Source organism: Nannizzia gypsea, genomic scaffold, assembly GCF_000150975.2.
Source record: "Nannizzia gypsea CBS 118893 supercont1.1 genomic scaffold, whole genome shotgun sequence".
Lineage (NCBI taxonomy): Eukaryota > Fungi > Ascomycota > Eurotiomycetes > Onygenales > Arthrodermataceae > Nannizzia > Nannizzia gypsea.
This window is the reverse complement of record NW_003345201.1, coordinates 581,047-608,384: the sequence shown is the minus strand read 5'-3', so window position 1 is coordinate 608,384 and position 27,338 is coordinate 581,047. Positions and strand designations below refer to the sequence as shown.

At 47.1% G+C, this 27,338-nt stretch overlaps 9 protein-coding genes across 9 annotated transcripts; 6 read left to right on the top strand and 3 right to left on the bottom strand.

The window, feature by feature from the left end:
* Window positions 1-379: 379 nt before the first annotated feature.
* Window positions 380-688, bottom strand: MGYG_00218 (hypothetical protein; the record flags this gene model as incomplete). The annotated part of the gene is made up of 1 exon (XM_003176078.1): window positions 380-688. One exon carries the CDS (start codon window positions 686-688, stop codon window positions 380-382), a length of 309 nt encoding a protein of 102 aa, XP_003176126.1.
* A 7,828-nt stretch (window positions 689-8,516) lies between these two features.
* On the top strand, window positions 8,517-9,469 carry MGYG_00217 (hypothetical protein; the record flags this gene model as incomplete). The annotated part of the gene is made up of 2 exons (XM_003176077.1): window positions 8,517-8,633; window positions 8,717-9,469. The coding sequence occupies 2 exons, from the start codon at window positions 8,517-8,519 to the stop codon at window positions 9,467-9,469; spliced, it is 870 nt and encodes a 289-aa protein (XP_003176125.1).
* A 2,075-nt stretch (window positions 9,470-11,544) lies between these two features.
* MGYG_00216 (hypothetical protein) lies at window positions 11,545-14,079 on the top strand (the record flags this gene model as incomplete). The annotated part of the gene is made up of 2 exons (XM_003176076.1): window positions 11,545-13,611; window positions 14,059-14,079. 2 exons carry the CDS (start codon window positions 11,545-11,547, stop codon window positions 14,077-14,079), a joined length of 2,088 nt encoding a protein of 695 aa, XP_003176124.1.
* A 66-nt stretch (window positions 14,080-14,145) lies between these two features.
* MGYG_00215 (BTB/POZ domain-containing protein 3) lies at window positions 14,146-16,560 on the bottom strand (the record flags this gene model as incomplete). The annotated part of the gene is made up of 3 exons (XM_003176075.1): window positions 14,146-15,913; window positions 16,015-16,100; window positions 16,318-16,560. The coding sequence occupies 3 exons, from the start codon at window positions 16,558-16,560 to the stop codon at window positions 14,146-14,148; spliced, it is 2,097 nt and encodes a 698-aa protein (XP_003176123.1).
* A 555-nt stretch (window positions 16,561-17,115) lies between these two features.
* Window positions 17,116-19,472, top strand: MGYG_00214 (NEK protein kinase; the record flags this gene model as incomplete). The annotated part of the gene is made up of 4 exons (XM_003176074.1): window positions 17,116-17,167; window positions 17,230-17,282; window positions 17,342-17,750; window positions 17,824-19,472. 4 exons carry the CDS (start codon window positions 17,116-17,118, stop codon window positions 19,470-19,472), a joined length of 2,163 nt encoding a protein of 720 aa, XP_003176122.1.
* A 728-nt stretch (window positions 19,473-20,200) lies between these two features.
* On the top strand, window positions 20,201-20,689 carry MGYG_00213 (hypothetical protein; the record flags this gene model as incomplete). Its single annotated transcript, XM_003176073.1, has 1 exon — window positions 20,201-20,689. The coding sequence occupies one exon, from the start codon at window positions 20,201-20,203 to the stop codon at window positions 20,687-20,689; it is 489 nt and encodes a 162-aa protein (XP_003176121.1).
* A 180-nt stretch (window positions 20,690-20,869) lies between these two features.
* MGYG_00212 (hypothetical protein) lies at window positions 20,870-21,778 on the bottom strand (the record flags this gene model as incomplete). The annotated part of the gene is made up of 1 exon (XM_003176072.1): window positions 20,870-21,778. The coding sequence occupies one exon, from the start codon at window positions 21,776-21,778 to the stop codon at window positions 20,870-20,872; it is 909 nt and encodes a 302-aa protein (XP_003176120.1).
* A 424-nt stretch (window positions 21,779-22,202) lies between these two features.
* On the top strand, window positions 22,203-24,435 carry MGYG_00211 (hypothetical protein; the record flags this gene model as incomplete). Its single annotated transcript, XM_003176071.1, has 2 exons — window positions 22,203-22,258; window positions 22,314-24,435. The coding sequence occupies 2 exons, from the start codon at window positions 22,203-22,205 to the stop codon at window positions 24,433-24,435; spliced, it is 2,178 nt and encodes a 725-aa protein (XP_003176119.1).
* Window positions 24,436-25,802: 1,367 nt separating this feature from the next.
* MGYG_00210 (hypothetical protein) lies at window positions 25,803-26,372 on the top strand (the record flags this gene model as incomplete). The annotated part of the gene is made up of 2 exons (XM_003176070.1): window positions 25,803-26,075; window positions 26,142-26,372. 2 exons carry the CDS (start codon window positions 25,803-25,805, stop codon window positions 26,370-26,372), a joined length of 504 nt encoding a protein of 167 aa, XP_003176118.1.
* Window positions 26,373-27,338: the final 966 nt, after the last annotated feature.

Below are 27,338 nucleotides of genomic sequence, written 5' to 3'. Positions count from 1 at the left end.
GCGGCCTGGACGGGCAAAACCCATCTGTCCGTGTCATTTCCACGTGTGAATAGTCGTACCAGGTGCTCTCTCTCCACACGGCTGGCCCGCTTAGTCGTTGCGGACATGTACGGAGTACTTTGCATCTTATACATGCAAACACCCGTACGGAGTAGTAGGGAGAATTGACGGTGGGTTCGATAGGTGAGATTGTGTGTATATGTCAAACCAAGAAGACCTCTACATGACACACCTTTGTCTGATGCGCCCTAGTTCTTGTCCTCGTCCTGCCGCAGAATAGAGTTGTTTTGATCCGCACCAACGGGCGAAACGTGGCTGACATGGTGGAAATTGCTTCTCGGCGATGGCGTGATGGACAAGAGATATATCACTCTTCAGGTTATCTGAGGGTTGTTCGGAGTGCGAGTGTTTTGTTGAAGTTGGTTAATTTATTCTTATGGTGATGATGAGGCTGTCCGAAGATCACCGGCTCTTGGATAGAACGTAACAGCATCCACATCCACTCTCTTGCCTCTTCTGGGCCTTCCTTCAAGGGCCCATTCATTATTCCACTTTTAATGTCCGGCCTTGCTATGAGTTTATTCTGAGCATTCGTCAGGTTGAGGGTCGTCTCAGCTGGATCTCCGTCCTCTAACTCCCTTAGGCAGGTTACGCTGTTCATCGCCGCCTTAGCCGTTTGCGTCCTCATTTTCGACTTTTGCGCAGTAGTCGGTCTGTGCTGGTCGCTTCCAAGACGGACGGATGGAGCGAGGAGGCGTCTTCTAGCTCATCTTCTGGTTCAATCTTCTTCTGGACTTTCTTTGGGTTCGATAGAAAGAACCATGATAACCCCCAAGCCTTCTAGCCCACTGTCTGCTCGACCTTCCATGAAAAGACAAGCTGCCTGAGCTCTGAGCTATCAATTTCGAGCCTCGACCTTCCAAGCTGATAGCAAGTGTGACCATCTACATCGTATTAATGGACGGTCGATGAATGCTCCTTAGCCGACCTCTTCCTATTAATAACATAGTAGCCTCATCCTCACACTCATCCTCATCCTCCACTAGCTCTCTCGCTTGACTCTTCGTCTCGTCTGCTGAGTTTCCAGAGGTACCGCCAGTCAGGTAAACCGCGCGGACGGGCAAGGGAAGACTGGACCAGCCAAAAGTCTCTTTTTGCCTTCTTTTCTTCTTCGTTTGTCCCTTTAGGCTGATTTCCACGTGGAAAAAGGGCATGGGCAGGCCAATCATCCGCTTTCTGTGTCATATTTTCTCGTATTTTAGTCCCCGTTTGTTCGGTTGTTTTTTTTTGTTTTTTTCGTTCTTTTTGTATTTCGACGAAAAATACCAGATTTGATAAACCTCTTAACAAGCAGCTATTTTTGCTTATTCCGTATTGCAAATATGAATGGGAGTGGCGTATCATCAGGTTCTCTCGGTACGGTCCATATTTAGTCTTCTTGGGGATGAAAGCGCACAGAAGAGGAAAAAGGAAGAAAAAGAAGTCCATCCGTTACTTAAAGAGAGCACTGTTAACGCCGGGCCCAGCAGATCGACCGAGGACGACGTATTTTAGTGACTAAGGGATCCAACATATTTTCCCCTGGCGTTCCAGCGTCTGTCTCTCTTGCGAAGTTATAAACATGTGTCAGAGTGTTGCATGCGAATGCTAGTCACGGAGCCGCCGCTGTCACATCCGCAACCTCGTCGCATGTTTGTTATGCAGGAGATTGGCCGAAGGATGAAAGACCTGACCATCTTCATCCCAAGTACTTCTTAAGTATAGTAGTAAGTATAGATGGAGATGGAGGACTGACATCACGCCGTCGAAGTACTTCACACCCAGTCCACACGTGGAATTTGACCTGGTTGGATCCCTTAAGTTGGAAAGGAAAAAGCACTTCCCACCTGCATGCATCACATCTCTGCATTAGCTCTGTATTGATTTCGATATTCATGTACGATAACCATTTCCTTCGTTTCTCAAGTGGATGACTTATTTTTTTTTTCACCTTGTCCATCCCCTGTCTTTCACGTGGATTGGCCTGCCCCATGTCAAGGAACGGAGTAGACAGATATGTGTATACTCCGTGGTCTAATATAAGTAGATAGATAGACTGACGGGTCAAGAGATGCGCAGGATGGTGTCTCATAGGCTGCCCGGTGCATGCATATGTTATAACCTAGTTGCGGTCTTCCCTCCATCATGAAAATCAATCCTTCTCCGTCCAAGGGTACGGGTATGCCTGGCCAAGGGGGTTGAATGGATGTGCCGGCTGATTTACCCAACTGTTAGATGCCCTGGTCATGTTTGATAGAGAAAACTGTTCATCATTTAACTAGATTGTTCCCGTTTGTGTTAGTCACTCCGTACGTACTCTGTACAGAATACATTCAAGCCTCCTGGAGGATCGGTACCGGTTGATCAGGCTTGGGCGTTGGTCTCGCTTCCTTTCATCGTACATGGCCATGCATCCAAGTGACAAAGAGACAGCGCCATGCGGTTGCCATGCTTTTCTTCATCCTCGTCCAGTTCACTTGCTAGTTGCACCACGCCACACCCTGCTGATGCCACGCTCAGCCATGCCCCGTATACTCACATCTTCTCCGTATCCGTGAAGCATGCTCTTGTACGACCTTTTCTCTGCCTCTCTTCTCGTTTAGTTTTTTTTTTCTTTCTTTCTTATTTCAAATACCGAAGTTAATTTCCAGGGCGACTTCGAACTGCCAACTCCGGTCTCGCAAGTTCAACTTCTTAGCTGCCTTTCTCCGGATTGCGGGAGGGGATAGTTGGCGCTCCCGATAATTTTACAATTTCCAACCTTGATCCAGTCTCTTGATACATCCGGATTTTTTTACGTATGTAACTTCCAGATCCATCAGTCAGATCTTGGTTCATTCGGACTTGGACATTGTCAAGTCCGGATGGAGCACCTTGGAGACGTTAGTTGATGGAATCAATATTGTCGGACTCCAGTTTTTTTGCATGTCAGGGTATGAAGTAGATCTTCTGTTTCGATCGTTTGGACTTCCTTCAACCTGTGGGCGGAATTCCGAAGACAGGGCGAGTGTAGAGATAACACACTCCGTATATCCGTCTGGTCTCGTTAGGGCCTCCATTAATTTCACCGCGTCTGGTTCGAAGTGCAAATCCATACGAGGGGGTCAGTTTCGACCAGGTTTGTATGCTGAATATTCGGTGAAGAGATTGTGGCGAACTCCTCGAGATGTGTCTCGATTTATGTATGCTGATTGTCGCTTCTTCAGCCTCTGCCATGCAACTGTTAACTAGTGAGCTCATTAACTATTAAAATACGAATAGGAATCATGAAAATACCACACTACCTCGGCCAATGAGGTAATCCGGCATGATTTCCTTTTCAGCCTAACAGTCTCGTTCATCCTCTCATTTTCTCGGCCTTTGATGGGGCTGTTTTATTTTATGCTTTGCCTGGGGTAATCATGATGGGAGATGCCTGTTATAGGATCGCCTCCGGGGGTGGAAGGGAGAAAGTGTGTTTGGATGTGAGGGCGGCCTTTTCATATACGACTTTCGCCTCTCATTGGTCTTTCATCTTCCTCTGTCGAAACTATCAGAGATCTATACTTAGTTAGCTGATATCTTAATTTCACTCTAAATGGCCATTGGCGAGATAAGGCCGGTGCTGAAGAGCCGTCATTCCGTCAAACTCTCCTCAGAGCTATATTTATATATAACCCTTATATAATAGCCATTCCAGTAGCCTTCTGAAAGACCTCGTTCCATCTTGGAAACAGTTTGGGAGACCCTCCCCAAGTACGGCGTATAAAAGAGTGATGAATACCGGCATTACCCTTTCATTATTCGGACTTTTCATCAGTTTTTAATGGTGATGACGACAATGATGAACGAAGTGAAGTTGCCATTTCACATGCCGTGTTACGGATGCTCTTCGTCTCGGACTTCAACGCCCCTCCTCTCACGCCCTTCTATGTCAATTCCGCGTTTTATTGATGCGCTTTCCCCCCCTGCTCGGGCCTCCAGCCAAGGGCATGGCTCTTTCTAATTTCCCTTCTTATATAAGTTTGGTTAATTCCTCATCTTCGGGTATGCGGAGATCAGATGAAAATACACGGGCCGGCCCAACTAGTTTCCTACCTGTAACCATTACACCGGTGGGGATCAAGATATGCAGGTATGCCTCTCGGCACACATCTTGGAGCGTTTCCTCCATCAGGTCTCCATATATACGTTGCCAGTATATATATCAGTAAGAATACAGTTCTCAGTCAGCACGGAACTGCCGATGATAGACCACTCATTTCCTTATCGGGCGCTTTCCTTTCTCATCACTCCATAAATGCGCTGTTTTGCTTCTTCGCGGCTGGAGTAATTCACCCTTGTTCATCGATTCTTTTTTTTTTTTCAGCACATGGACCTCCGTAACTTAAGGCCATCAGTAGCTTAGACTCCAAATGCTGCATGACCTTCTTCTGCCCTCCTTCAACTTCCGCCTAGCTTGTCGTTATCCAATCGACTGCCTGGGATAGATAATTCTTCAGGCTTCAGATGCAGATCGATATTGTCGTCTGCAGCACAAGAGACTTTCTTTCCTTCCGATGTAGACGTGGCATAAGATTTCACAGCTTGTCATCGCCCTGATTTGCTGGCCTGCTCGTTCATCTCCTTCCCGTCGCTTGGCTTCTCCCCATGTGGTGAAGTTGATGCTAGCAACTGTGACTTGTCTGACGTCAAGCCCTTGCAATGTTGACACTGCCTTGAAAGGGCAGAAGTGGTGATGAATTCGGACTTTCCGCCCATCGTTCGGTCTCAATCGCTTCTTCTCAGATACATTGTGTTTGTGTGAGTGTGCAGAGCAGCAGGGCATTATTTTTGTAAGGGCGTTTCACATTTTCCCCTTCACCCAGTGTCGATCTGTCAGCTCAACGTGGACCAGACAGGGAAGAACCATTTCTTATTTTTCCTCTGGAACTGGTCTGCTTACCCTTATTAATTCTTAAAATAGCCCTTGCTCTAATCACGATATATTGTCCTTTACCAAAATATCCTGACCCCTGGTTGATTCTGTGGCTTTATTTCTTCTGTAACACCTGACGTCGTATATTCCGTATCTTTCCCCCCTTCCTCTTTCCAGAGGAGGATATTGAACAATTGCTTTTCTCCTCTTTCCTTTTGTGTCCTCTGCGATTGGGTAGTTAGCTATAGCTACTGAATTCAGGATTTGTTAATGCCTGTAAAGGATAGGAAGGCATCACCAGCCCAAGGCTGATTGTTTTCTCTCGACTGTACACAACCGTCTCATTCGAAACCTTTCTGTTGTTTCTTATTTTATCCTTGTTTGATGTGAGGGTGCTGTGTGGAATGGAGGCTGCTTCCGACCCCGATGGCGTTTTTGTCGTCAATTGGCCAAGTCGCCGGCCTCCTACTGGGAAGACTCAAGCTCTCTCTTTCCAGGATGCCCTGACAACCATGTCCTTACTTTGCGATGACGCGATCATGAAATCTCCCTTAACGAGTGGTGATCTTCACATGCGGTCATCCCCAATCATGCAAAATTCAAGTTGCATCTCATTTCATTTCAATATCACCCCGTCCCATCTTATATGCCATCCTGCCCCTTCGCGTACCCGGCTCATACACTTGCAGGAATGTCACTTCCCCCTCTCATGCTGTCATCACTCTTTCTCCGCATGGAAATGTCATCATTGGGGTTTTGACACGTGGACAAGGGACCCTGATGTGCTGCCACAAGGCTTAGTGTCATTAAAGCCCTCTGAAACTAGGATCTTGGTCTTATTTGAAGATGTTGTTTTAAGCAGGTATCTCCATCCATGTTTGGCCGCGGCGTTGAGTATTATGATATCATAGTAGCTAGTTATCCGGCGCTGAATCGAGCCAACTAAAAGGTATTATTTTTCTCCATATGAAGATATTCGCCCACTGTGCTCTCCAAGTCTGAAGAAGAACGACCTTGACAAGGCGTGTACTTGTGTGTTTCCTGCATGTCTTTGATGTTCTGAAGTTCTCATCGATTTTCCTCTGTTGTTCTGGTCACGTGGACACTGTCCAGCCCTTCATTAACTACTTGAACTTCGCGTTTTTAATATTTTCAACGTATACCAAAACTCATTTGATATAGCTAGCAAGGCAAGCTAAATCGCGAGTCAAAGAAGGGTAGCTATGCAGTTATAAGCAGCTTTGGCTGTTCCCGACATTGGACTCGTGCAAGCGAGGATTACCATAGCAACGGATATCAACCAAAAACCAGCCTCTCTCATTACCCAAAAAGCTTTGTCCCCTTCATTGTCTCCTTGCTTGTGCTCTGCTACAAACTGTTCTTAGAAGATATATGCATTTGAATATTCTAGCCGTTCCTTTTAGATGGCATTTGAATCCCATCCTTCTTTTTCTTATAGTTGAACTGGGAGGCGGAAGTTGAATCAAGATGACGGGCCACGCTCATTCTTCATCCTCCCTTTCCGGGAAGATGAGTATTTCACCGTGAGATTCTTCGTTGCCATTCGGATTTTAGGAAAGTTTTGCTCCTATATCGGCGTGCGAGACCTCTCTGCTCCCAAGTCAACATGCAGATATATTGCTAGGGTTGCATGTATCCTGGAAAGGAGGTCTTAGTCACTGATGATATATCAGTCTGTCTGGGCAGGTGCCCCATCATACACCATACCGTGAAATAAGGAGATGAGTATGGTTCGCATGATAGGCGGCAGGTCTCTTGTTGTTAAACTTAGTGAAGGAATTTTTGGAAAACCGAAAATTCCTGATTAAGTGACTGAATATTCTCAGTATCAAATCTCTAATCGAGGGGCCTGAGCAGAATACGATGCGTACACACGGCCTACGTATTTGCTGGGGCCCTCGGTGCTTCTCTATAAGTATATACTTACTATATATCGTGGCACATAGCTGCACATATGCGGTTGCATGCAATAGAGTTAGCAGAGCTGTGTAAGATTGTGCCACATGAGCGCTCACCCGGAGCAATTGTTGGACTTAATGCGCTTACAGCAATGGTCAACGGCATCTGGTAGGATGCCCCCTACCACCAGAGAATGCTGACACCTGGAACAACCAGATATCTGGGATTATGGTGGCCATCTGATTCCTGAGATGTATGAGGCATGGAAATGATCACGGGACACGTTATAACGAGATATATCCACACTCGACGTTAGAAGGCTGTCAAATTCTGAACCAAGATATAATGGTATGGATATTAGTTTAGCGCGCAGCCTGTTAGATGGGGAATTCGGGCTAGAGGACAGCGACTCTGACCATCGGACTGGAGAGGCACCCAGCTAGATATTTCACAGGAGCACATGTAATCATGGTGAAGTGATGCGAACATCTTGGTGGTTTGTGTGAGGTTGATGCGATTCACACGACTCTGCGCCTGCCAATGGTCCTTATCATTCTATTGACCACACCGTGCGATGGCTACTGGCGAAGCTATCAAATAACAAACCTTGCCTAGATACCGTAAAAGGCATTACTACTCAGTAAAGGTTTAGTTAAAGTCTCTCCACCCGACTTGGGATGGTCACGTACACTTGGGCATCTGGCAATGCTGACCCCACGACTTTTGACACTTTTGATATAAACGGAGTACTTCAAAGGACGTAGTCGAGTGCCCAGAGCTTTTGTTTAATGTCGCTGCTGAGATATCAAATAAATATATGTATAAGCCGAGGGCTCCTAGTTGGCTGAAGTACCTGTCTAGTAAGTAAATAGCCGCCAGGTACGTATCTGGGCTAGCTAGTTGACTTACCAGGCGGCTAACTAACTACTAAATAACTATTTAACTAGGCAAAATTTTTTCTTAGCCTGGTCCCCTTTCCAAGCACTTATATATAACTATTCCAGGAGTGAATGTTCTAAGATAGTACTTCGTACTCCGTGATCATATATCTCATATACCACTCGTTTTTAACGATTAACTAGCCGTTACACCTGCTTGCGAGACCTGGGTGAAAGTTGGGGGGTGCCATTTCTAGTGTCCGACACACGATTTTCCAAGAGAAACTCAGAGGGTTCGATTTTGAGGGGGATACAGAGTCCATAGGCATACCTTTGTCCAATACCCACAGTCTACTGCTAGACTAGCGCTAGCTGTTGTGATTGTGACTTCCCATTTCTCGTATTATCTGAGTCGCCGTCGATAGAGATACTCTTGGAATAGGCACCTCACTAGTTATTGAAAAGCCCGGACAAGAATCGAACGAGCTACTGAATGTCGATATCTCATGTGGAGTGCTGTGTAACACAGATGACCACTTCCCTTTGAGCTTTTAGACGAGGTCTGTTCCCATCTTGGAATAAGAGATCTTCTAGCTCTCAAAAAGACGAGTAAAGCGTTCCATAGAGTTGCTCGTATCTTGGAAGAGAGAGTCGACCAGCGCCTTAAGGCTTTCGTCAATGATCCCAAGGGATTTCGATTACAGCTGGGAAAGTGTGATGCCTTTGTTTCGGGACATTTTGCTCTTGACTTCTTCCTTAATGGATCGCAGAATGCATTGGAGATGGACGTGTATATACGGGCCGAGGACGACTATACCGAGTTCTCACAATATCTCTTGTCCAATGAAGGCTACAAGCGTACTCCATCACGGCACCAAACTACTCCATATGCCCAAGATGTAAGTATCTCCCTGCCTTGATGGCAGTGTTTGAACGAAAGGTCTCTAAACATTTTGCTAACTTCCTATGTTCGCGCCTCTAGGTTGAATCATTTTATCGACATGGTAGCGAGAGGACAGTGAGGATTATAGGCACAACACACATGCCTATTGAAGCTCTACTTCACGAGTCGTATACTACGGCATGCCTTAATATCATTACCTGGAATAAGGCATACTGTCTTTTCCCACGGCTAACCCTCGCCCGTGGGAAGTCATACCTCCTCAAGGATATGGATGAAAACTTCGGCAAGCTTCTTGAGGAGTACGAGTTTCTGGGTTGGCCCTCTGGAAATATGCTATGGGCAAATATCGAAGAGGTCGAAGACTACCTGCTTCAAACCCGGACAATCGGTGGGAACTCTTTGATAGTGCGGTTGGCTAGACACGATCTCTGCAGTCCAAGAAAACCGGATCAAGTGATTGAGTATAGCCAATTTCAGCTTCAAAAAAGCGTATATAACGATATCTTCCTCTGCCCAACGCCTACGAAATTTCTAAGTTCATGCGCGTTGCGTCACACTTACTTACTTACCAGCAGTCATTGGGAGTCGTTTGTGAAAAAGAGGTTGCATATGATAGCGGCAGCCGAGCTGTATAAGATTCAGCCTAGAAGTCGTTCCGATCGGGCTACCCGTGCTTTGAATGCAGATTTCATTCACCTAGATGAGTGGCCAGGGCTTGAAACGACCCAACCCACGAAATACGATCATATAAACAGGCCAGATACCTGGACTTATGCTGATTGTCTGATTCGTGAGTGGTATTCTCAATGGGCTAAGAATCCTCAATCCTAAGGAAAGCCGCCCAGTTTTCCATGTGTTTGCCTTTCCTTTGCTTGACTTCTTTCTTTCTATTTTCCACGTATTCGTTTCTATCCCTTCACTCTTCTCTCATCTGATCATGGACACGTCACCTCGAATAATCAATAACCGTGCCAGTTTAATGTATCCTAATTCGTTGCGTGTAAGGCCCAGAAGCAGACGAGATGTTTGGCTAGTAGCTGGACGGTTAACCAAAATAATAAAAATAATAACAATAACTCACAAGTGCACACTATGGCAGTGCCCCAAGGATAAAATAACTGGGTGTAGTACAACAAAATCGCCGTATGGCTGCTGAAGAGGCAATTGAAGAATAATGATTACCTGGGTATCACATTTAGTATGATTGCCTCTATTTTTGACGCCATCCTAGCGTGTGCTATCGGTGGGATGGTGAGTGCCAGTCAAGGACTGGGTGCAGCATTAGTATCTGATTTGGTTATGAAAGAGAAGCTCTGTTAGACCCCATTGATCGGGTTAACAACCAATATCTTGTCCTTTCGCTCTGGCTCAGGATATCGGGTACCTAGGCTCCCGCCATTAGAAATGATCCGATAAAGTCCGCACTTCTCGACTTATTTGACGAACAAGGTAAGTTGGTCTTTACCGCTTACCTACAGTGTTAGAATTAAGCAAGTGTAGGAAGCTAGGCTTCCCATCCTCCTATTCCCAAAATCTCTTTGGAAGAGTTTGTCAAGGGTTTGTTGGATGCAAACTTGATATTCAAGCTAAAGTGTAAAAATAACCAATTAAATGGGAGTTTGTTATTGATTAGTTAATTTTTAAAACCTAAGTAGTTATTGGTTAACTAGCCTCATTAAAGTTTAGTTAACTACTAGTTACCTGGATAAGCACTACCTAGTTAACTCGTTGAAAGCCAATAATAATGCAGAAAACTCGTCACGAATTACCAAGGAAGTTGGTTATAAATCCAACGATATTCTTGCTTGTTGAAACGTTCAAGTCATACAGTAAAATGCCATGGATTAGTGTATTTGAAGAACATCATTCCATATCTACGTGAGGAATGCTGACGCTGAAAAATTCATAACTATGTGTTGGCCAAACCGTGGTGCAAGGCTCTATGACCTCTGCTGTTTGTGATATGCCAAATAGGGGCTGGGAACCATGGTAATTAATACCTACCGGGCTCACATGGAAAACATCCTCTTTAACTATGCAGCTCTTTAGCTCTGCTCTTTACTTTGACTTGGAGCTGGTTATGAAACCGTGAAACCTCGATGAAGTCTATCCTACCTGCCTCGTATTCAACCGAGGAAGGAGAGATGGCTTGTTTACAATTTCAATCTTTGATATCCATACTTCTCGTCTTGATGGCCCTGGATCGCTGTGTGACATCTTACCAGAGAGATCAGAAAGCCTACCCATGTAGTGGATCATGAACTATTGTTGAAGTATCTGCATCATACTCTATTACCGTGAAACTCCTATCGTCGAGGCCTTGATCCCTTTCTCGCCCGACTTCCTCCTCTTTGCGGCCGGCCAAAATACACCCTCAATCACGAAGATGTTTCTGTTATGCATGTCGTGGAATACCATTACTCTGTTATCTTTACTTCTTTCATGCTATCCGGTTGCTTCGCAGGCCATTGACAATGATGAACGGCAGAACCGGTGGTCAAGGCTTAGAAACGCGCATCTCTCCAGAAAAAAAGTGCCACCACTCTACACAGAAGATTTTGGAGATTGTATGGCGAATTCAATGGTCAAACTCACTCAGTTTCGTGCTGCTTACTACCATGATGACCTGATGATGGCCTTCCATCTCAACGGTCATACGTCTCTTAATAGTGAATCTATAATGGGTACGATATGTTCTTATTGTTTAACTGAGCCCTTAAGTACCTGGATTACGGTGTTTAACTTCCATAGTGTACATTGGTTTTTTCGCGTACGGGAAGAGAAGATTCGATTTAACATTCGATCCCTGTGAAGCAAATCTTCAGAAGTAAGTACATGACTATAAACTGGTTCTGAGTCCATGATACATTTGCTTATCGCGGGTGGGGGTGCATAGTCTCTGTCCCATGGATGCGTCTCGCCAAATTGGGGATGGCGGCCTGTTGCCAGTGACGCCTACCGACATCTCGGAAATATCACCAGCGGCCTTACGGTTACCCGACTTTGAGGGCAGGGCAGTAATACGGATTTTCTCTAACTCCACAAGGTCTCAAATAGCATGTTATGCTTCAACGTTGACAAATGGTGTTACAATGTCGCATCCGCAAGCAGTGGGGTCACTGCTGGTCCTGTTGATAGCCATCACATTCATTCTCAGTCTTGCAACAATCATCTATGGCGAAGACGTTGCAACTATGCAACTCCACTATTCCCACTCCTCGTCTTTACTCCTTGCTTTTACGGTTCTCCACCACATTTATTTCACTGGAGCCATTTCTGCTAATTGGCCTCGAGTGTTGGTGGAGTTTTGGTCAAATTTCGCGCCCTTCGCCGGGATGATTTACTCCAGGTCAATGCAAGGCTCAATAGATAGACTTGTTGGAGGGGATAAAGGAGATATCCGTATTCTTGGAGCAAACCCTGTTGGTAGCGTTTCCTCCAACCTCGGGGGGTATAATATCACAAGTATATACAACACATCGCTATCTGACAGGAATGCTGGTCTGTTTAATACGGGGCCAAAGTTCTCCATGGAGGAACTGGATTATCGTGTTTCTACCAGCTCGACATCCTCGTCGTCGGCTTTCCAGTGGCAAGGCCAGCTTGTCAATGATGGGTTTCCGATACCAGGGAATTATTCTGGCTTTGCAGGGACTCTCGCCATGCAGAAAATCTCAGTTGTGAATGCTTTCACTACTGGAGTGCTTTGGTTCCTGGTTCTATTGCTCGCCCTAACCGTTGTGATACCTTTAGTCAAACTCATGATTGAATTGCTCATCAGTTGGAAAGTCATTAAGGGGAGACACGCGCAAAACTTGGCATACTTTCGAATACACTGGCCTGAGTTTGTTCTGGCTATGCTACTGCGGTCTTTATTTATTGGGTTTGGGATGCTCATGTTCCTGGCCCTGTTCCAATTTGGCTTTGGGGGCGCTTCTTCTGTCAAAGCATTGGCAGCAATCACATTCCTTATATTCCTTGTTGGATCTGTTTCAATTATGGGATATGCTATATCTTACCGCAATACTCATTTTACGCCTATACTAGAGCGAAGGCCCCTTGTTTTTGAAAGGAGGAAGCTGTTAAACGTCGTCCCCTGGTTCATACTTACAAGAAAGGGCGGCGTGGCATCGAAAGAGTCCCCCACAACGGACATAAAAATCTATCCGTGGTGGAAATCTTGCACCCATGATCCTGCTTCAAATGAATCAAAGTTTCTCTTACGATTTGGCTGGCTGCTAGCCCGTTTCAAAGACGATAGATGGCACTTTTGTGCGGTATGGTTGGTACACGAGTTTCTTCGCGCATGCTTCCTGGGGGGAGCAGTCGCAAACCCCATCTCTCAGACCGTTGGATTGTTAATCCTTGAAATTATGTTCATGATTTGCATTATAGTCATGGACCCTTTTGAAGCTAAACGGTTGAGCATTGTGCTATACACACTATCATTCAGCAACATCTCATCAGCCCTGTTGTCCATACCTTTATTAACCCAACATAATCTGAATAGGATGGCCGCTTTTGCTTTTGGGATAGCGATAGCCATCATTCAGGGCCTCCTTGTTGTCTTCCTGGTGGTTTCGATGCTGAGCAGTATCGTAACTAGTTGTATCTCCCTCACCAGACGCCGAAAAATCTCAGCCGACCAATTTGCCTCTCACCCAATACAGATGAGATACTTGGAGCATATCAATAGAGGAGCAGGCTATCACACTGAGGCATTCTATTGCACTCCCGACCTAGTGTCACCAACCCGAAGACAGGCAAGTTTCAAAGTGCACTCTGTTCGGAGATGCCCAAAAATTATAGATGAGAGCCCAACGCCTTATCACCAAATTCCCTCTACACCCACATCATCCCTACGAGTCTCTCACCCAATATATGCACCTACGCTTCCTCTGGATCCGTTTACGTCTCCCACTATCACAGAGGCTGACTCTTCTGATCCATTTACTACCACGGATTCGGGCCGTGTATGTCTTCAAAGAACAGACTCCCTTGGACAACGCAGCACTATCTCTGAATCGCGCCGAGATGGACTTTGCAAAGTTTCCTCCTTGGAAACAGTGCATTCTAAATCAACAAGTAGAAAAGAATATAGTCAAGATAATAGCTTGTGCCTCACCGATACCTTTGAAACTGCGAGGTCTGACCTGGAACCTCTTACAGAGTTTATAACCCCCCTAGAGGATAGAGGAGCAGAGGGCACATCTTATTCTTAACTTTTAGATTCTCTATTTGGCCAGAATAGGACTAGATCATTCATGTCTGTGTAATTATCATTAATTGGCTTCCCACTCATAGAATACACCATAGTATTTTTTGGGCTCCTATCAAATGCAGCATTAATTGAATAGCAGGCAATAGTTACTGTGAGATAGTATTTGGGTCCATTTTGTATATGTAATTCTTATTCACAGAAGGCTGTATCCAGCATTTAGATGTATATATGCATTATGAGCGGGCTTGATAGAAAGCAGGTATATCTAGACGAGATCAGAGGATGTTTAGCCATCCAAGCCCAGTCTCTCAAGTAGCTGATCCAATTTGTTTAGGAGAAGCTCATAATCAATAGCATCTCTCGAAAATTCATCTCCAGCCTCCTGTCCATCCAGGGTCCGAATGACGCCACCGGTATTGTTTTGCTCGTTCCTTCCATTTATATTATTAGAAGACCCTGAGCTGAGGTTTTTCTTTGATTCCGCTGGCTGCTCCCTGGCAAAGTCTTTATCACTAGGGTTTTTGATATACGATGCAGGCGGTGGTGACAAAGGGGTAGGTGATATCGGATTTCCGTTGCTATTTGTTTCGGGGGAGGAGTTTGAAGGCGTGTTGGCATTTTCCGCTGAATTGCCCTCATTTGGATTATCCTCGGAATTCAACATATCTATACCGGAATCCTCGAAACGTAGTCTAAATCGTTCGGAAAGATAATAGCGTATATCATCCACCAGCTCGATGGAATCAGTTTCTTGCCGTTTTTGGATACGCTCGGCTGACTCCATGACCAACTGTGCAAACTCAGGCTTGTCGATATGCGCTTCTAGCCTGTAAGCAAAGTATCGGGCAGCGAACTCTTCGAGACGCTGGATGCGCATCAACCAGCCTGCACGGAGAATTTCATAGACGTCGATTATATCATCGCTTTCTCCTGCTTCTTTCCCATCCTTCGTTGGACTTGATTTTTTGGTGTCTGCCGACGGCTTTGATCCTAAAGATGTAATGTTTCCGCTTCCAAGTGTGCTAATAAGGACGGCTGCCTTTGTTTTCAGCCGTTCGATCAACAGTAGATCCGCAGCGAATAGGACATCAACTGCAATTTCAAGAGGAAAGTCTGCCTTTTCGGTGTATAAGAAAGTGAGGACTATCTCTAATACCTCTGGTGAACAGTCGATTGGTATTATTTGCAAATAGTTTGTAACCTGAGCCTCACGAAAGCTGGATGAAAACATAGCCGAGAAAAACTCCGAACGTAGAAGCATTGCTCGATGAGCAGGGAAAAGTACCGATTTCCTTTTAGACTTCTTCGCCGGGACATCCAAAGATAGTTGGGAGAAGCCCCCAATGGGTATACCGCCGTTGCCATCTTCAGGACTTCCATTTTCGCCCTTTTCGATTTCTTCTGAATCTTCATCTTCAGTGACATCTTCATCAGCTCGAAGGAGGACATCGGCGAAGATGCTGTTATCACGCGGCCATTTCACCTCATTTGCTCTATCGGTGTTAATCACCACTTTGTGCTTGACGATATTGTCTTGAAACCATGATTCCATCTGCTTTCGACCCTTGCTGACCTCGTCTGATCTTCTCTGCCTGGTCAGTCTCCTGTCACCACTGTCCAGAATGGTATCAACTAGGCCGCGGAGTTCTAAATGGTTGGCAATCTTATCTATTCCTTCAAACACCTCTGTCTCTGAGTAGCCGCCGGCACCTGGTCCGGATCTAAGATCTCGCGGAACATCGCCCAAGTATAAGTATCTTATCCCTGCACTGAATGCCGGAGGTGGTATTGTGTTTGGCAATTTACATGAAGCCGCTTCTGGAGCTATAGAAAGCTTCCTATGAAAATATGGCGATCGTGCAGATAATATGAACTTGTGCAGGTGGAAAGTCTCATGGCCTGCTGTAACGGCGATGTCCGATGTTTGAGGATGGTCTCTAGTTAGCAACGACGTTATGTGAGATGCGAAAGGCTGGAGAGGATCCGTTGATTTTGAATAGTCGTATTCAAGGAGGAGGTTTCGTATCTTCGAGTTTAATGCGTTATAGAGACACCTGCCGGCGACAGACAAAGAGCCGTAAGTATAACGGTTGCACCTTTCATATTTCTCCAGAAGGTGAAAATAGCATATAATGAAATAAGGGAATAAGCACACCTTTCGCCTTGAAAAGTGTCTCGTTCGCATAAAGCACCAGAATCAAGGAGAAGTTGTACGACTTCGTAGTGACCACAAAGACTAGCCTTTCCCAAGGAAGAAAGAAACAGGAGTAATTGTCACTTTTTCAGTTCTCATTATAAAAGCAAATCATCTTTGAGCGAGCCCAGGAAGCAAATGTGAAGGAACTTATTCCAATTTCCAATTTGGCTCAAAGCATTGACAAGGAGGATATGTTGCCGCTTATCGAGGGCTCCCGGCAGGTTGGAAGGGATGAAGGAAGAAGGGAGGAGCTTCACTCACAAGTATTAGGGGAGTGCAGTCAAATAAATCTCTGCCATTAATGTTCACCCCCTCAGTTATCTTCTCCTGGCAGGCCTTAAGATCGCCTCTTCGACACGCCTCACATAGCTCCCGAAACGGTTTACTTAGGTCCAACGGGTTGTCCTCCTTGAGCTCTCCAGCACCGATCAACTGTCGCTCGTTGAACAGGCTAGTTTCCAACTGGTCCTTCCGCAGCACCTGTGGCTCAGGTTGCTCAATCATCGTCCCACGCTTCAAAAACAGAATAAGAAAGAGAGAGAACCGCCTGCCTGCCGCTGTTTTGGCTTCTGCTATGGACAAGGTCTTGTCGCGAAAGCTGCTTCAATCTTCGTGTTGAAAGCTGCAAAACAAAGCTGAAGGTCGAAAGTGGCAGAAAGCTTATCGATAACGGGCGGCTCTAAGGTATCTCCGATCCACTAATCATAGCAGGTACATACCCATACCGCCTTATCCGTATCCCGCTAGTCCTCCTTAAGTACTAGCGCTTTTTTCCCGTGACCAACCTTGTTATTGATAACTGACTAAGCACTTACTAAGCATTTTCACTTTGGTTGCTGCGCAACGAGAACGCAGCCAAAACATTTGAAAAGCTGCAAAGAGGAAGAAGATAACTTCTTCTTCTCCCACACCAACTGTCCAGCTTGCAGGCCGCCATTCCTCGAGGCTCCAGACGCCGTTACTAACATAAACAGGTTGTTCTTTCGTTTATATTTTACTCTATGTGTTGATACACCTCGTCTCCTTGTCCATACATCTATCTATATCTTGGGGTGCACCATGGCTATCGCTTTGGCAGAAGCAGACAAATATGAGCTCCTGGAGAGAATAGGTAGGAAAAGGCCTTGATGATGCAAAATATTATGGCTGTCTAAACTAATATACTGTCTATAGGAAGCGGGTCTTTCGGTGTGATTCGGAAGGTCAGAAGAAAGGCAGATGGATTTGTACGTCACTCTCATGCCGGCGGACAGGGAGACTTTGCTTGCGCTAACGTTTTCAATAGATCCTCTGCCGAAAGGAGATTAACTATCTCAAAATGTCTCATAAGGAGCGTGAGCAACTCACCACTGAGTTCAACGTCCTGAGCTCCCTCCGACACCCCAATATCGTAGCATACTACCACCGCGAGCACCTCAAGGCGACCCAGGATCTATACCTATACATGGAATACTGTGGGGGAGGAGATCTCGGCCGTGTGATTAAGAACCATAAGCTCGCAGGTACATTTGCTGAGGAGGAATACGTCTGGCGTGTTTTCTCCCAGCTGGCAACTGCTCTGTACCGTTGCCATTATGGAGTTGACCCCCCTGAAGCTGGATCCAACGTTTTGGGGCCAACACCAAAGTCGTCAGGACTCAAAGGGAAGCAGGCTCAAATTATGATCCTCCACCGGGATCTTAAACCAGAAAACAGTACGTCATTAATGGAATATTCATACAACTGACCGATCCCACCCGTAGAGCATGTTTGCTAACCTATGTCTAGTTTTCTTGGGAGATGATAAGTCTGTCAAGCTAGGTGACTTTGGTTTGTCCAAACAATTGGGCTCTCATGACTTTGCCTCGACATACGTGGGAACGCCGTTTTACATGTCTCCTGAAATCTCCGCAGGCGAGAGATACACCTTGTACTCCGACATCTGGTCCGTTGGCTGCATTATGTACGAACTTTGCAAGAAAGAACCACCATTCAATGCTCGTACGCATGTCCAGCTGGTTCAGAAAATCCGCGATGGCAAATTTGCGCCGCTGCCGGACGTTTATTCTAGTGAGCTGCGAAGCGTCATTGCCAGCTGTCTGAGGGTCAACCCCGACCACCGCCCAGATACAGCAGCTTTGCTCAAGTTGCCAGTGATACGCCTTATGCGAAAGGAACAAGAGGTTGTTGAGATTAGCAAATCTCTCACCAGCAAAGAGGAGGCTGCCGCACAGAAGCTCAAAGATCTGGAATTACGTTACGCGAAGCTGGAGAAGGAGAAGGCTACCATGAAAGCGGCTATTGAAAGCACCGTCCGCCGAGAATGGGAGGTCAAGGCACGTCTCGAGATCGACCGCCAGGTGCAGATGGAACTTGAGAAGCTCCGTAGGACCTTTGAAGTAGAGGTTGAGCAGCGGGTGTCTTCTGAAATGCAAAAGTACAAAGAGGAAATGGCACAGAAGTATAATGTGGACCACTCACAGCTTGAACCAGCTCATCATTCCTCCATGGGATCGAGCGACGATACTGATTTCCCCTCGTCCACTGATTTAAGCGAGCTGTCTCTTGATCCGCCTACCCCTGAACAGAAGCATGCAGGGAAAAAAGGCAACCGTACTCCATTCAGCCGCTCTAAAACTACGGTTGAATCCCCAATGGATGTCCAGATGGCAGAGCCATCGCCGGTTTGCATTGCCTCCTTGTCGTTATCCCCGCGCCGGACCGCAGGGACATCAGCGAAGAATCTTTTCGCAGATGGTGGACGTACAAAACCTAGATGGGATGATGCCCTTACTATGTATTCTGATGATGAGGATGATATCCCTGAACTTCAGTCACCAACCCGGGCAAAAATCCAGGCAGATCCAAGCAAGCTAGCACATCGCCCTCTGATGCGCCAAAACACCACTGCCATGATGCAGAAAGTCAACACACAACCGGACCTCTTCCCTGTTAGCAAGACAGCGGCAGGTCGACCTGTTCAAACCTCCAACTCAGCTGCACCGCAATCTACTGATGGACGCCATTCTTCTGCGGATAATAGGAACAAGTCACCTCAGCGCCGCATTTCTAAGATTCCATCTTACAACAACCTTGCCCTTGAAGGGTCCCCCTCGCGAAAGACGGCCATGATGCCCCCGCCCGCAAAACCGGGTGTCAACCCCGGCGGAGAGGAGATGTTCAAGGCTATAATGCAACGCAACATGGGCGGCAGATCACTTGTTGAACTAGCCCAAGCCCGTGCTGGTGGCCGCTCTCTCGAAGAGCTCAGGCGCCCAGGGGATAGCAAGATCCCAGCTACTGCTGCATCCGCGCCTGTAGCCGCGGCCACCACTGTTGCCCAGCTTGACCCTCCGGCAACCTGGGACCCAGAGAGAGACGAAATGCCCAGCCCCTTTTTGGTCAGAAACAAAAAGGCTATCCGCAACTTCCGATGAGTCTCCGGCATGAAAGAGGAAAACCAAACTGAAAAAAAAAAATAAATAAAAAAAATAAATAGTAACATGAGCTAAACGAATGCATGTTTTCTTTCATGTCAGAAATAGACACATTATAGGAGACTCGGACGGGCCGGTTTGATCATGGGGGCCAAACCAATGCAAGGCGATAATACCCTTTTGCTTTTCTTTTCCTTTGGTTCGGATTTGAGATATCGTCCTCGGCATAAACGATATAATATCACCGGAGACTCCCCTCCGCACCCTCCTTTTTCTTTCCCTTTTTCATTTATTGATATCATTGTCGGCCATATGTCGTATTGGGTCATTCTTTGCCTACTACATTTCCTTTGTTTTTTCCTTGTTGATATCCTATATTTCGGTCTTGGGTTGGAGTAGCATCTGCATGGCGTTTTCTTGGATTAGTGGGAGGCTTTGTATAAGCTTCCCGGTTTCTATGCTTGTTTATTCTGAATTGAGTAACTCTCGCTGGCAATAGAACAGTATATTCATTTTATATTGTTTGTTTAAATTTTTTGTTCATATTTGGTTGTCGTTATCATTTGAACGGGATTTAAGCCGAGGCTCATCCGTAACACGTTTCTTTCTCGCATTTCGGCGGCAACGACTCTTATCGTATAAAGAACAACTTAAGAGAGACAAGATACAGACTTGCGCTTTGCATCATCAATACTTACTGCAGTGATAAGCTGATACATCGATACATCATGGTACGAATATCGCAAAATTCTCAGATACGACACTTCAAACTAACCACTACTTCGTACCAGGCCTCGACTTCAGCATCTGTCGGGCTCACCCAGCCAAGTATAATCAAATACCTATACGCCTCTGCTGTCCTCCTCCATGCTGCAGATACATATATCTTCTACACCGGCTCCACGATCCTTTTCCCCAACCGCGTGCCTTTCCTTGAAAGCGCAATGGCACGATACTTCTGCCGAAACAGCGGTAACCTCGTTCTTCCCTTTGCGCTGAATGCATGGTTTCTGCGGGGCTATCATATCCGTAAAACGCACGTTGGACGCGTTGTCGGGTCGTGTTTCTTGTTGTATCATATAGCTACTCTAGGACTCATCAGCTGGAGCTCCTTCTTCTCCGGCGGCGCTGAGTATGAGCTGGCTAATGTTTGGGGGATCCTGGGGCTGCACGCTGGCTGGGCAGGTGTTGCAGCCTGGGGGCTGCTTTTTGCGTGATTGATAGGTTTCTCAGTTGGACTTTCAAATTGGCAATGTTAGTTTGCTTTAATAATGTGGAATTGTCTGAGGGATAGCTGGGCTTACATATGTATTCCTGAGTGGATGTTCGCCAGGATGTGATTCAGCTTGGTGTGTTGGGATCTGTCGTCTTATTCAGATAAAAAAACCAAGAGCCGCTCAATTGCCCTCATCCTCGACTTCTTCGATTTGGACTGATCTGAGTTCACGATTGAACCGTTCCTCCTCTTCTTCAAGAGAGGATGCTGCCGCCTTTGCGTTCGTAGTTTCTGTCGACTGGCCAGCGTTGTGGCTACTGCCACCAACCACATATCCGGCCTTCTCCAACTTATCCATCTCTTCGGGTTCAACGAGCTGGCCATCACCCTTAACAGCAGCCTGTTTCATTCTTACTGTTGTCGGCACAAACTTGTTGATAGCTTCTTGTTGCAGATTCCTGAGGACTGGTGCAGATTCGTAAACGGCCTTTGCTTCTGGGACTGGAGGTTTCGCCGGCAGTTGGTGCACACTCCTCTCACCACCAGCTGCTACACCTTCACCTTCATCGGTATTGTTTGGTCCCCCTCGCCGTCTTTGGTGGTGTTGACGTGGGATTGGGGGAGGCGTATCCCTGGGCATCGGTATCCTTCGGACACTCTCATCTGTCTCGCTGCCACTGTTCTCATGTTGTCTCCAATGACGGCCTTCGCGTTGATCGTCCCTTCTTCTCTTCCCTAGCACATTGTGACCTTGGTCTCTGTCTCTGTCCCCGTCTCGACGAGGCCCGCCATCTGCACGTCCAAAGACCGGCGCCTTGTCCCCAAGGGCTTCCCTCGCCTTGTTAACAGCTCGTAAATCTCTTTCTAAAGCCTCGAGTATCTCCTTTTGCTGCTGTTTGAGAGGCTTCCCAGCTTCTTCAGCTGCTTTGAGGTCATCTATTTGTCGTTGGATGCGGTATGGATTTCGCCGTGCTAGCTTTTCGTTGCGTCTGTTCTGCGCTTCTGCCTTGCCCTTTTTGAGTGCCTTTTGCTTATCAAGCTTGCGTTGAGCCTGCGCAGGATTGACGGTACGTTCTTTATCTTTGGCCATGGTGCAGCCCGTCGATTAATTGGCGGCGGAGTCGTGGTTGGTGTAAATGTTGTATTGTGTCAAATTATCAACTAGGAGTGGTGATTTTTGAACGTTTCTTTTTGGCAACTTCAGCCTTTGTCGGCTTCAACTGCTACAACCAACTACAAACAATCACAACATTCAACCAGACGGCCTCAGCAACCAAACGGAAGCCTCGCCGTCGTAATCAATATGGATGAGCTGGCATACTCTATACCGACATGGCTAGAACCAACATTTATACCCCTGCCTCAGCTGGACTCGGTGGATAGGCGGTGCTGTACGGGACCAACAAACAGCATGCTGAGCTGTATCTACTATCTAAAGGTGCATATATACCTAGGTATATACATTGGCGAGTTCCAGCTACTTGAGTGCATAGATTGAGTGGGTAGAACCAGCCATGGCTTCTCAACCGTCGCGAGCCAGCACCGAGAGCTTGCTCTTGGGCCTTCCACTGTAAGTTGATACTGATCGTTTGCTGGAGAACCCTTTAAGCTGACATAGATCACAGAGACAACAACTACACAAGCCACGTCGATGACGAGCACAAAATCAAAAGCATCAATGAGACTGCCCTAAACTATGGATACCATCTCCCTCGGTTTTACGCCCGAGCGTTCATGGCAATGTTTGTCCCAACTCTGGTGACGGTTTACTACTTTGTAATCCGCAATATTGTACTCAGAAGGGAGAATGATCTTATTAAATACGGACTTCCGGGAGAAACCTGGCTGTATTACTCCTGGTTCATTGTGGGAGTGTTTGGCCTCAACTTGTCTCGGTACGCACTTCTCGGAATCGAGGCCGCCATGCTTCAGGACAGCTTCTGGCAAGTCAACAATGCTATGGGCCTCTTGATGCACTGTGGAGCAAGCTGGAGCGGGCCAGTGGGCTGGATAATGGCACTTAGAGGTGCCTGGATAGAGAGGAACCAGAAAGCATATCGTCTCTGGTACACATTAGCTACTCTGAGTCTACTGGCATCAATTGCCTTGCCTCTCTCCGGCTTAGGATTCAAGCTCTCGGAGGGGTATGTTGTTTTGCCGGATCCTCCACGAGTCATAGGCCGTACTTTTGACAATTACGCCTGGAGAGCAGCCCGCGAGACATACGAGCGAACGCTTAATTCTTGGAAAGAGGGAGCCGTTACTACCATCCCGGCTTTCGGCATTGCGTATACTCCTCCTGGCCGGGTTAATCGAGGCACACACCCATCATTTAACACAACACCAAACTCCATTCCGATTGACGGTGTGATTCCTGATATATTTCTTGCCCCTCAGGCTGAAACGCCGATTCAAGGTAGGGTATGGGGCCTGCGAATTGGATGCAATTGTTCAATTGTGAAATCAGTGTCGGAACTCACTATCCTCAACCAAAAGCTATACTCTACGTACAATGAACGTAAATATCCGTGGGCAAAGGAGTTTGCGTGGGGGTATCCATACCTCACACTAAAGACTCCCACGAAAGACGTCATATTCGCATTCAACTCTACTTTGGGCGACATGGACACAACAAATTATGATACCAGCCTATTCGCCTATACAGAGATGGGAACAAACTCGCATTCGACTGAGGAAGAAATCTTTATATCTACCACAAACAGCAGTGCATCATCCGGAGTCGAAATTTTAGAATACGTCGTCTGGCAGGCATACATGTATCCCCTCGCGGGCAAGGACGTAGACTTCAACTTCTCTATAAATGATCCTATCCCTGGTCTCGGCCACCCGGTGATGTTTGAACCTTCTAATGGGACCATGCCGTTTAACAAGACATTCCTCTCTGCTATTGATGTCAATGGAACCCGGTCTCAATATGCATATTACCCATTAAGTCTTCCGGATCCTGATGACTTTTTAGAAGGACCGGACCATGCAGTACTTCCCCCTGGTATTTCGCCAGTGGCGGCACCGATTGGAGTTCGCTGCGTTCGAAATTCTGCTTTCGGCCATGCAAACGTTTCTGCCGATGGCACATATACCTCCTTCACGGAGACTGCTAATCCTCCTAAGCCTAAATTAGCATTTGGACTCGGGCCATTTGGGTCAATCTGCGACATGATACTTCGGGGCCACTACTTGGACCATTTCAGATCAACACATTCTTCATCTCCTGTTACTACATCATTAGAAGCAGCCTTCGCAAATTACCTCCAGGCCAGCACGCTTCTACAGTCCATTTCACAAGCTTATGCCGTGGAGGCCTTGCAGTTAATGTATGAAGGTGCAACATTCTCAAGCGAATTAGCGTTCAACCTCGCCAACGCAACATCCACACGAAAGGACAAGATCATTGTCCCAGGGTCGGTCCCTCTGACCCTACCTGCCGTGCTATTGATCTTATGGGCCACGGGCAGTGCTGTACTGGGTATCATGTACGGTTTTCGACGACGCTGGTCCGAAGTGCTGGATGGATACAGCATATTCTCGTTTGGAGTGGACTGTGCCGAAGAGGTACGTGCCCGGCGTCAAAACCCTGCCAGGCCAGGAGGAGGAATACTCAACCAGCGCGACGCTCTCCGGTCGATACCGGGTCTTATAGGCGACTCTCGAATGCGAGACGAAATCGGCCATATCAGTCTGGTAGAGAGAGGCAACGTAGCCAGAAAAGAGAAGCTGTATGCTTAACCACCAGTGGAATGGTTAGCTATTCGGCTTATTTTTTTATTTTTCTTCTTTTTTTTGTTGGTTATCAAATGTCAAGCAGGAGAGATCGAGATATGGGAATCCTATTCGCCGCAGGCCGCCCGATGCAGGAAACCTGCAGCTCGCAACGTCTACGAGGCACATTAAACACCAGCGGGAGGCCCGCCGGGGCTAGGATTGGACGGCTGTAACGTCGTCGTACATATCGCATATCGCCTGCCGCCTGTCATTGGGCCTGCGTTTCTCTAGAGAAGACGCTTGAACGTCTGGGGTAGAAGAGAGAGATAAAAGCAACGGGAATCAGGCGTTTATACGTTTATTTCATGCGCAGAGAGACCGCCGCTGCCTCATCTTGGGCAGCCGTACGGGAGCATACCTAGTAGTTAGTTATCTGATCGCTCGTGTTGGCCGCGATCTTGCGGCTCTTCACCGGCGGTTCTCTAGGCAGTTAGTTATACGGAGAGCAAGCAGGCATACCAGATATCAAATATCATATAACCAACTGCCTGCCTAGGTACCCAAGTAGCTAAATATCAAATCATCCACAACTAGATGCTGGATAAAAAGGTCATGCAACCAAATTAGCCGCCCACACCCCCCGTCCATGGACACAGGTCGATGATAACCATCACACAAACTATAGTTATAAACTATATAAATTACAGGAGAACAGCCTGTCCATCCCGTCCGGCCGTCCGCGTTGCAGCCTGTGGTCGCATCCTCGGCCGCCCTCCCTGACCCCCTAAAGAGCAGCAGCAGCAGCAGCAGAAGACTGACTGACTGCCAGCTTGTTTCTTTTTCTTTGCCTGTTTCCTTTCTTTTTCTCTTCTACTCTTTGCGTCTTGAGATCTTCTGTGGAAGACGCAGAGGAAGGAGAAGAAGCAGAAGAAGCGCCCGCTCGCTGGGCGGATTTTTTCCTGTCTCTTTCTTTCTCCCCGTCACTCCTTGCAATCCGGTGCGGTCGAGATAACTAGTTGGTGATAATAGTTAGCTAGTGTTCTCGCGGCTTGTCTGTATCTTCGCCACCTCTTCGCTGCCCTCCTCGTCCTCTCCCGCCCCGTCGCCCTCCGCCTCGAACCAGATATCTCAAAGGACAAGAAGACAGCGAACAACAGCGTGAAAAAAGCCCCCCATCGTGAAGCCGAAAACCGACATCTATCGCCGGCTGGAGTCGAGAGTCGACGGTGCAGTCTGCGGCGGCCGCTTATCCCTCGCAAACGCTTTTCGCCCTTCCTTCTTCCCATCCACCATGAGCGGCGTCCTCTGCCACATATCAGTCTTGATCCAGCTCCCTGACGGCGTCTCTATGTTTTGAGGAGCATGTCTCTGATATACCAGGCCCATCCCCAATGTCCGTATCAACGTCTATTCCCGATGCCCGTCTTGGCCTCACGTCGTCTGAGTGGCAGATGGTTGTCCACCAGCAGCAGATCGCATTGCAAGGGAGCCATAATGGCAGCATCGCAAGGGGGAGGGGGATGGCGAGGAATAGCAACGCCAGCTCAAGGGCTGCCAGCGCCGCCAGCACGCAGGGGAGACTGCTCCTGGATCCAGACAGTCTGCAGGCCCTCTACTACCAGCTCGACCACCTCATGAGGGACATCCAGCGGAGGATTGACTATGTATGCTTCTCCAATACGATGAACACATGTCTCTGTAGCTTACATGCAGGCGGCTAATTGTACCAGTTGAACGAGCAATCGGAGATATCGATACAAAATACCTACGACCAGGCCGGCAACGTCGTTGCGGACGCCGATAAGGAAATCGCACGAGTCAGACAGATAATTCTCTCCATCGACGAGCTAGAGACGGAATTCGACAAGATCCGGCGCATCAGAGATATAGTAAAGTCGTTTCGCTCTCGTGTTGAATCCCTGGATAACCGTCTCGACAGTGCTCAGCGAAGGAGACGCTGATAGCTAACCCACCGGCCGACCCTATAACTAACTACACCACACCACACATGCGACCAAATTTGAACACCCAGGTACAACACAATCAACAAGCATACCACTATACATCCTCACATCTCGGTCTCCTTGCTCTTCTTACTTATCTTTACTACTTGCGCTTTTGCTTCAACCTTTCTGAACTTCTTGATATGTGACCTGACGAGAAAGACGCAGTTACGACTCCCCCCGGTGCGCAATCCTTATTACACATTGCGCCCCCTTTTTAATACAGTTTTCAATCTTCTGTACGATGACTACGACGGAACGGCTACCAACTTGATATTCGTTTATTCACCATCCCTCTCCCTTTTGCTGCTATTTGGTTTATCGCTTCTACGACTTTCAGCTTCTCCCGGATCGGATCCGCATCATCCCCTTACTCACCATGCTTCTCCGACTACTGGATGGTCATCCGCATTCTCCTGTTATTCTTCCTTTTCCTCCCTTTCCGTCTGCTCTTCCTGCCATTCCGATATGCCAGACCTAGCGTTAATACTTCGCTTCACGTCGATACGACTATTCCCTTTTCTTTCTTTTTCCTAACTATCATCCATCTTCTTTCTTTTTCCCCCCAAACCGGCTTTCCCACTCTTTTTCTGCCTTGCCAGCGGCTCTCCCCCTGACCTTCGCTTCTTTGCCATCCCGTGGTCATTGTCTTTTTTGTCTCCTTTCTTTCTCTAATTCATCGTATTCTTCCTCCCTTCTAGCATCTATACCGATATCCCGATCCTCGCGGATCCAATCACATCCCGGCACTCAAAGGTGTTTCTACGGAGTACACCAGATGGACTGACAGGACATAAACTCCATCGTACCACATCGCATAGTATGATGTGTGTGGTTTTCTTCTCAGCCTTGTAGATAGCTCATTTTTACCTCCTCTTTTGCATGTCTAGTCCTCGTTTTTTCTTCTTTCTCTCTCCCCAGTCC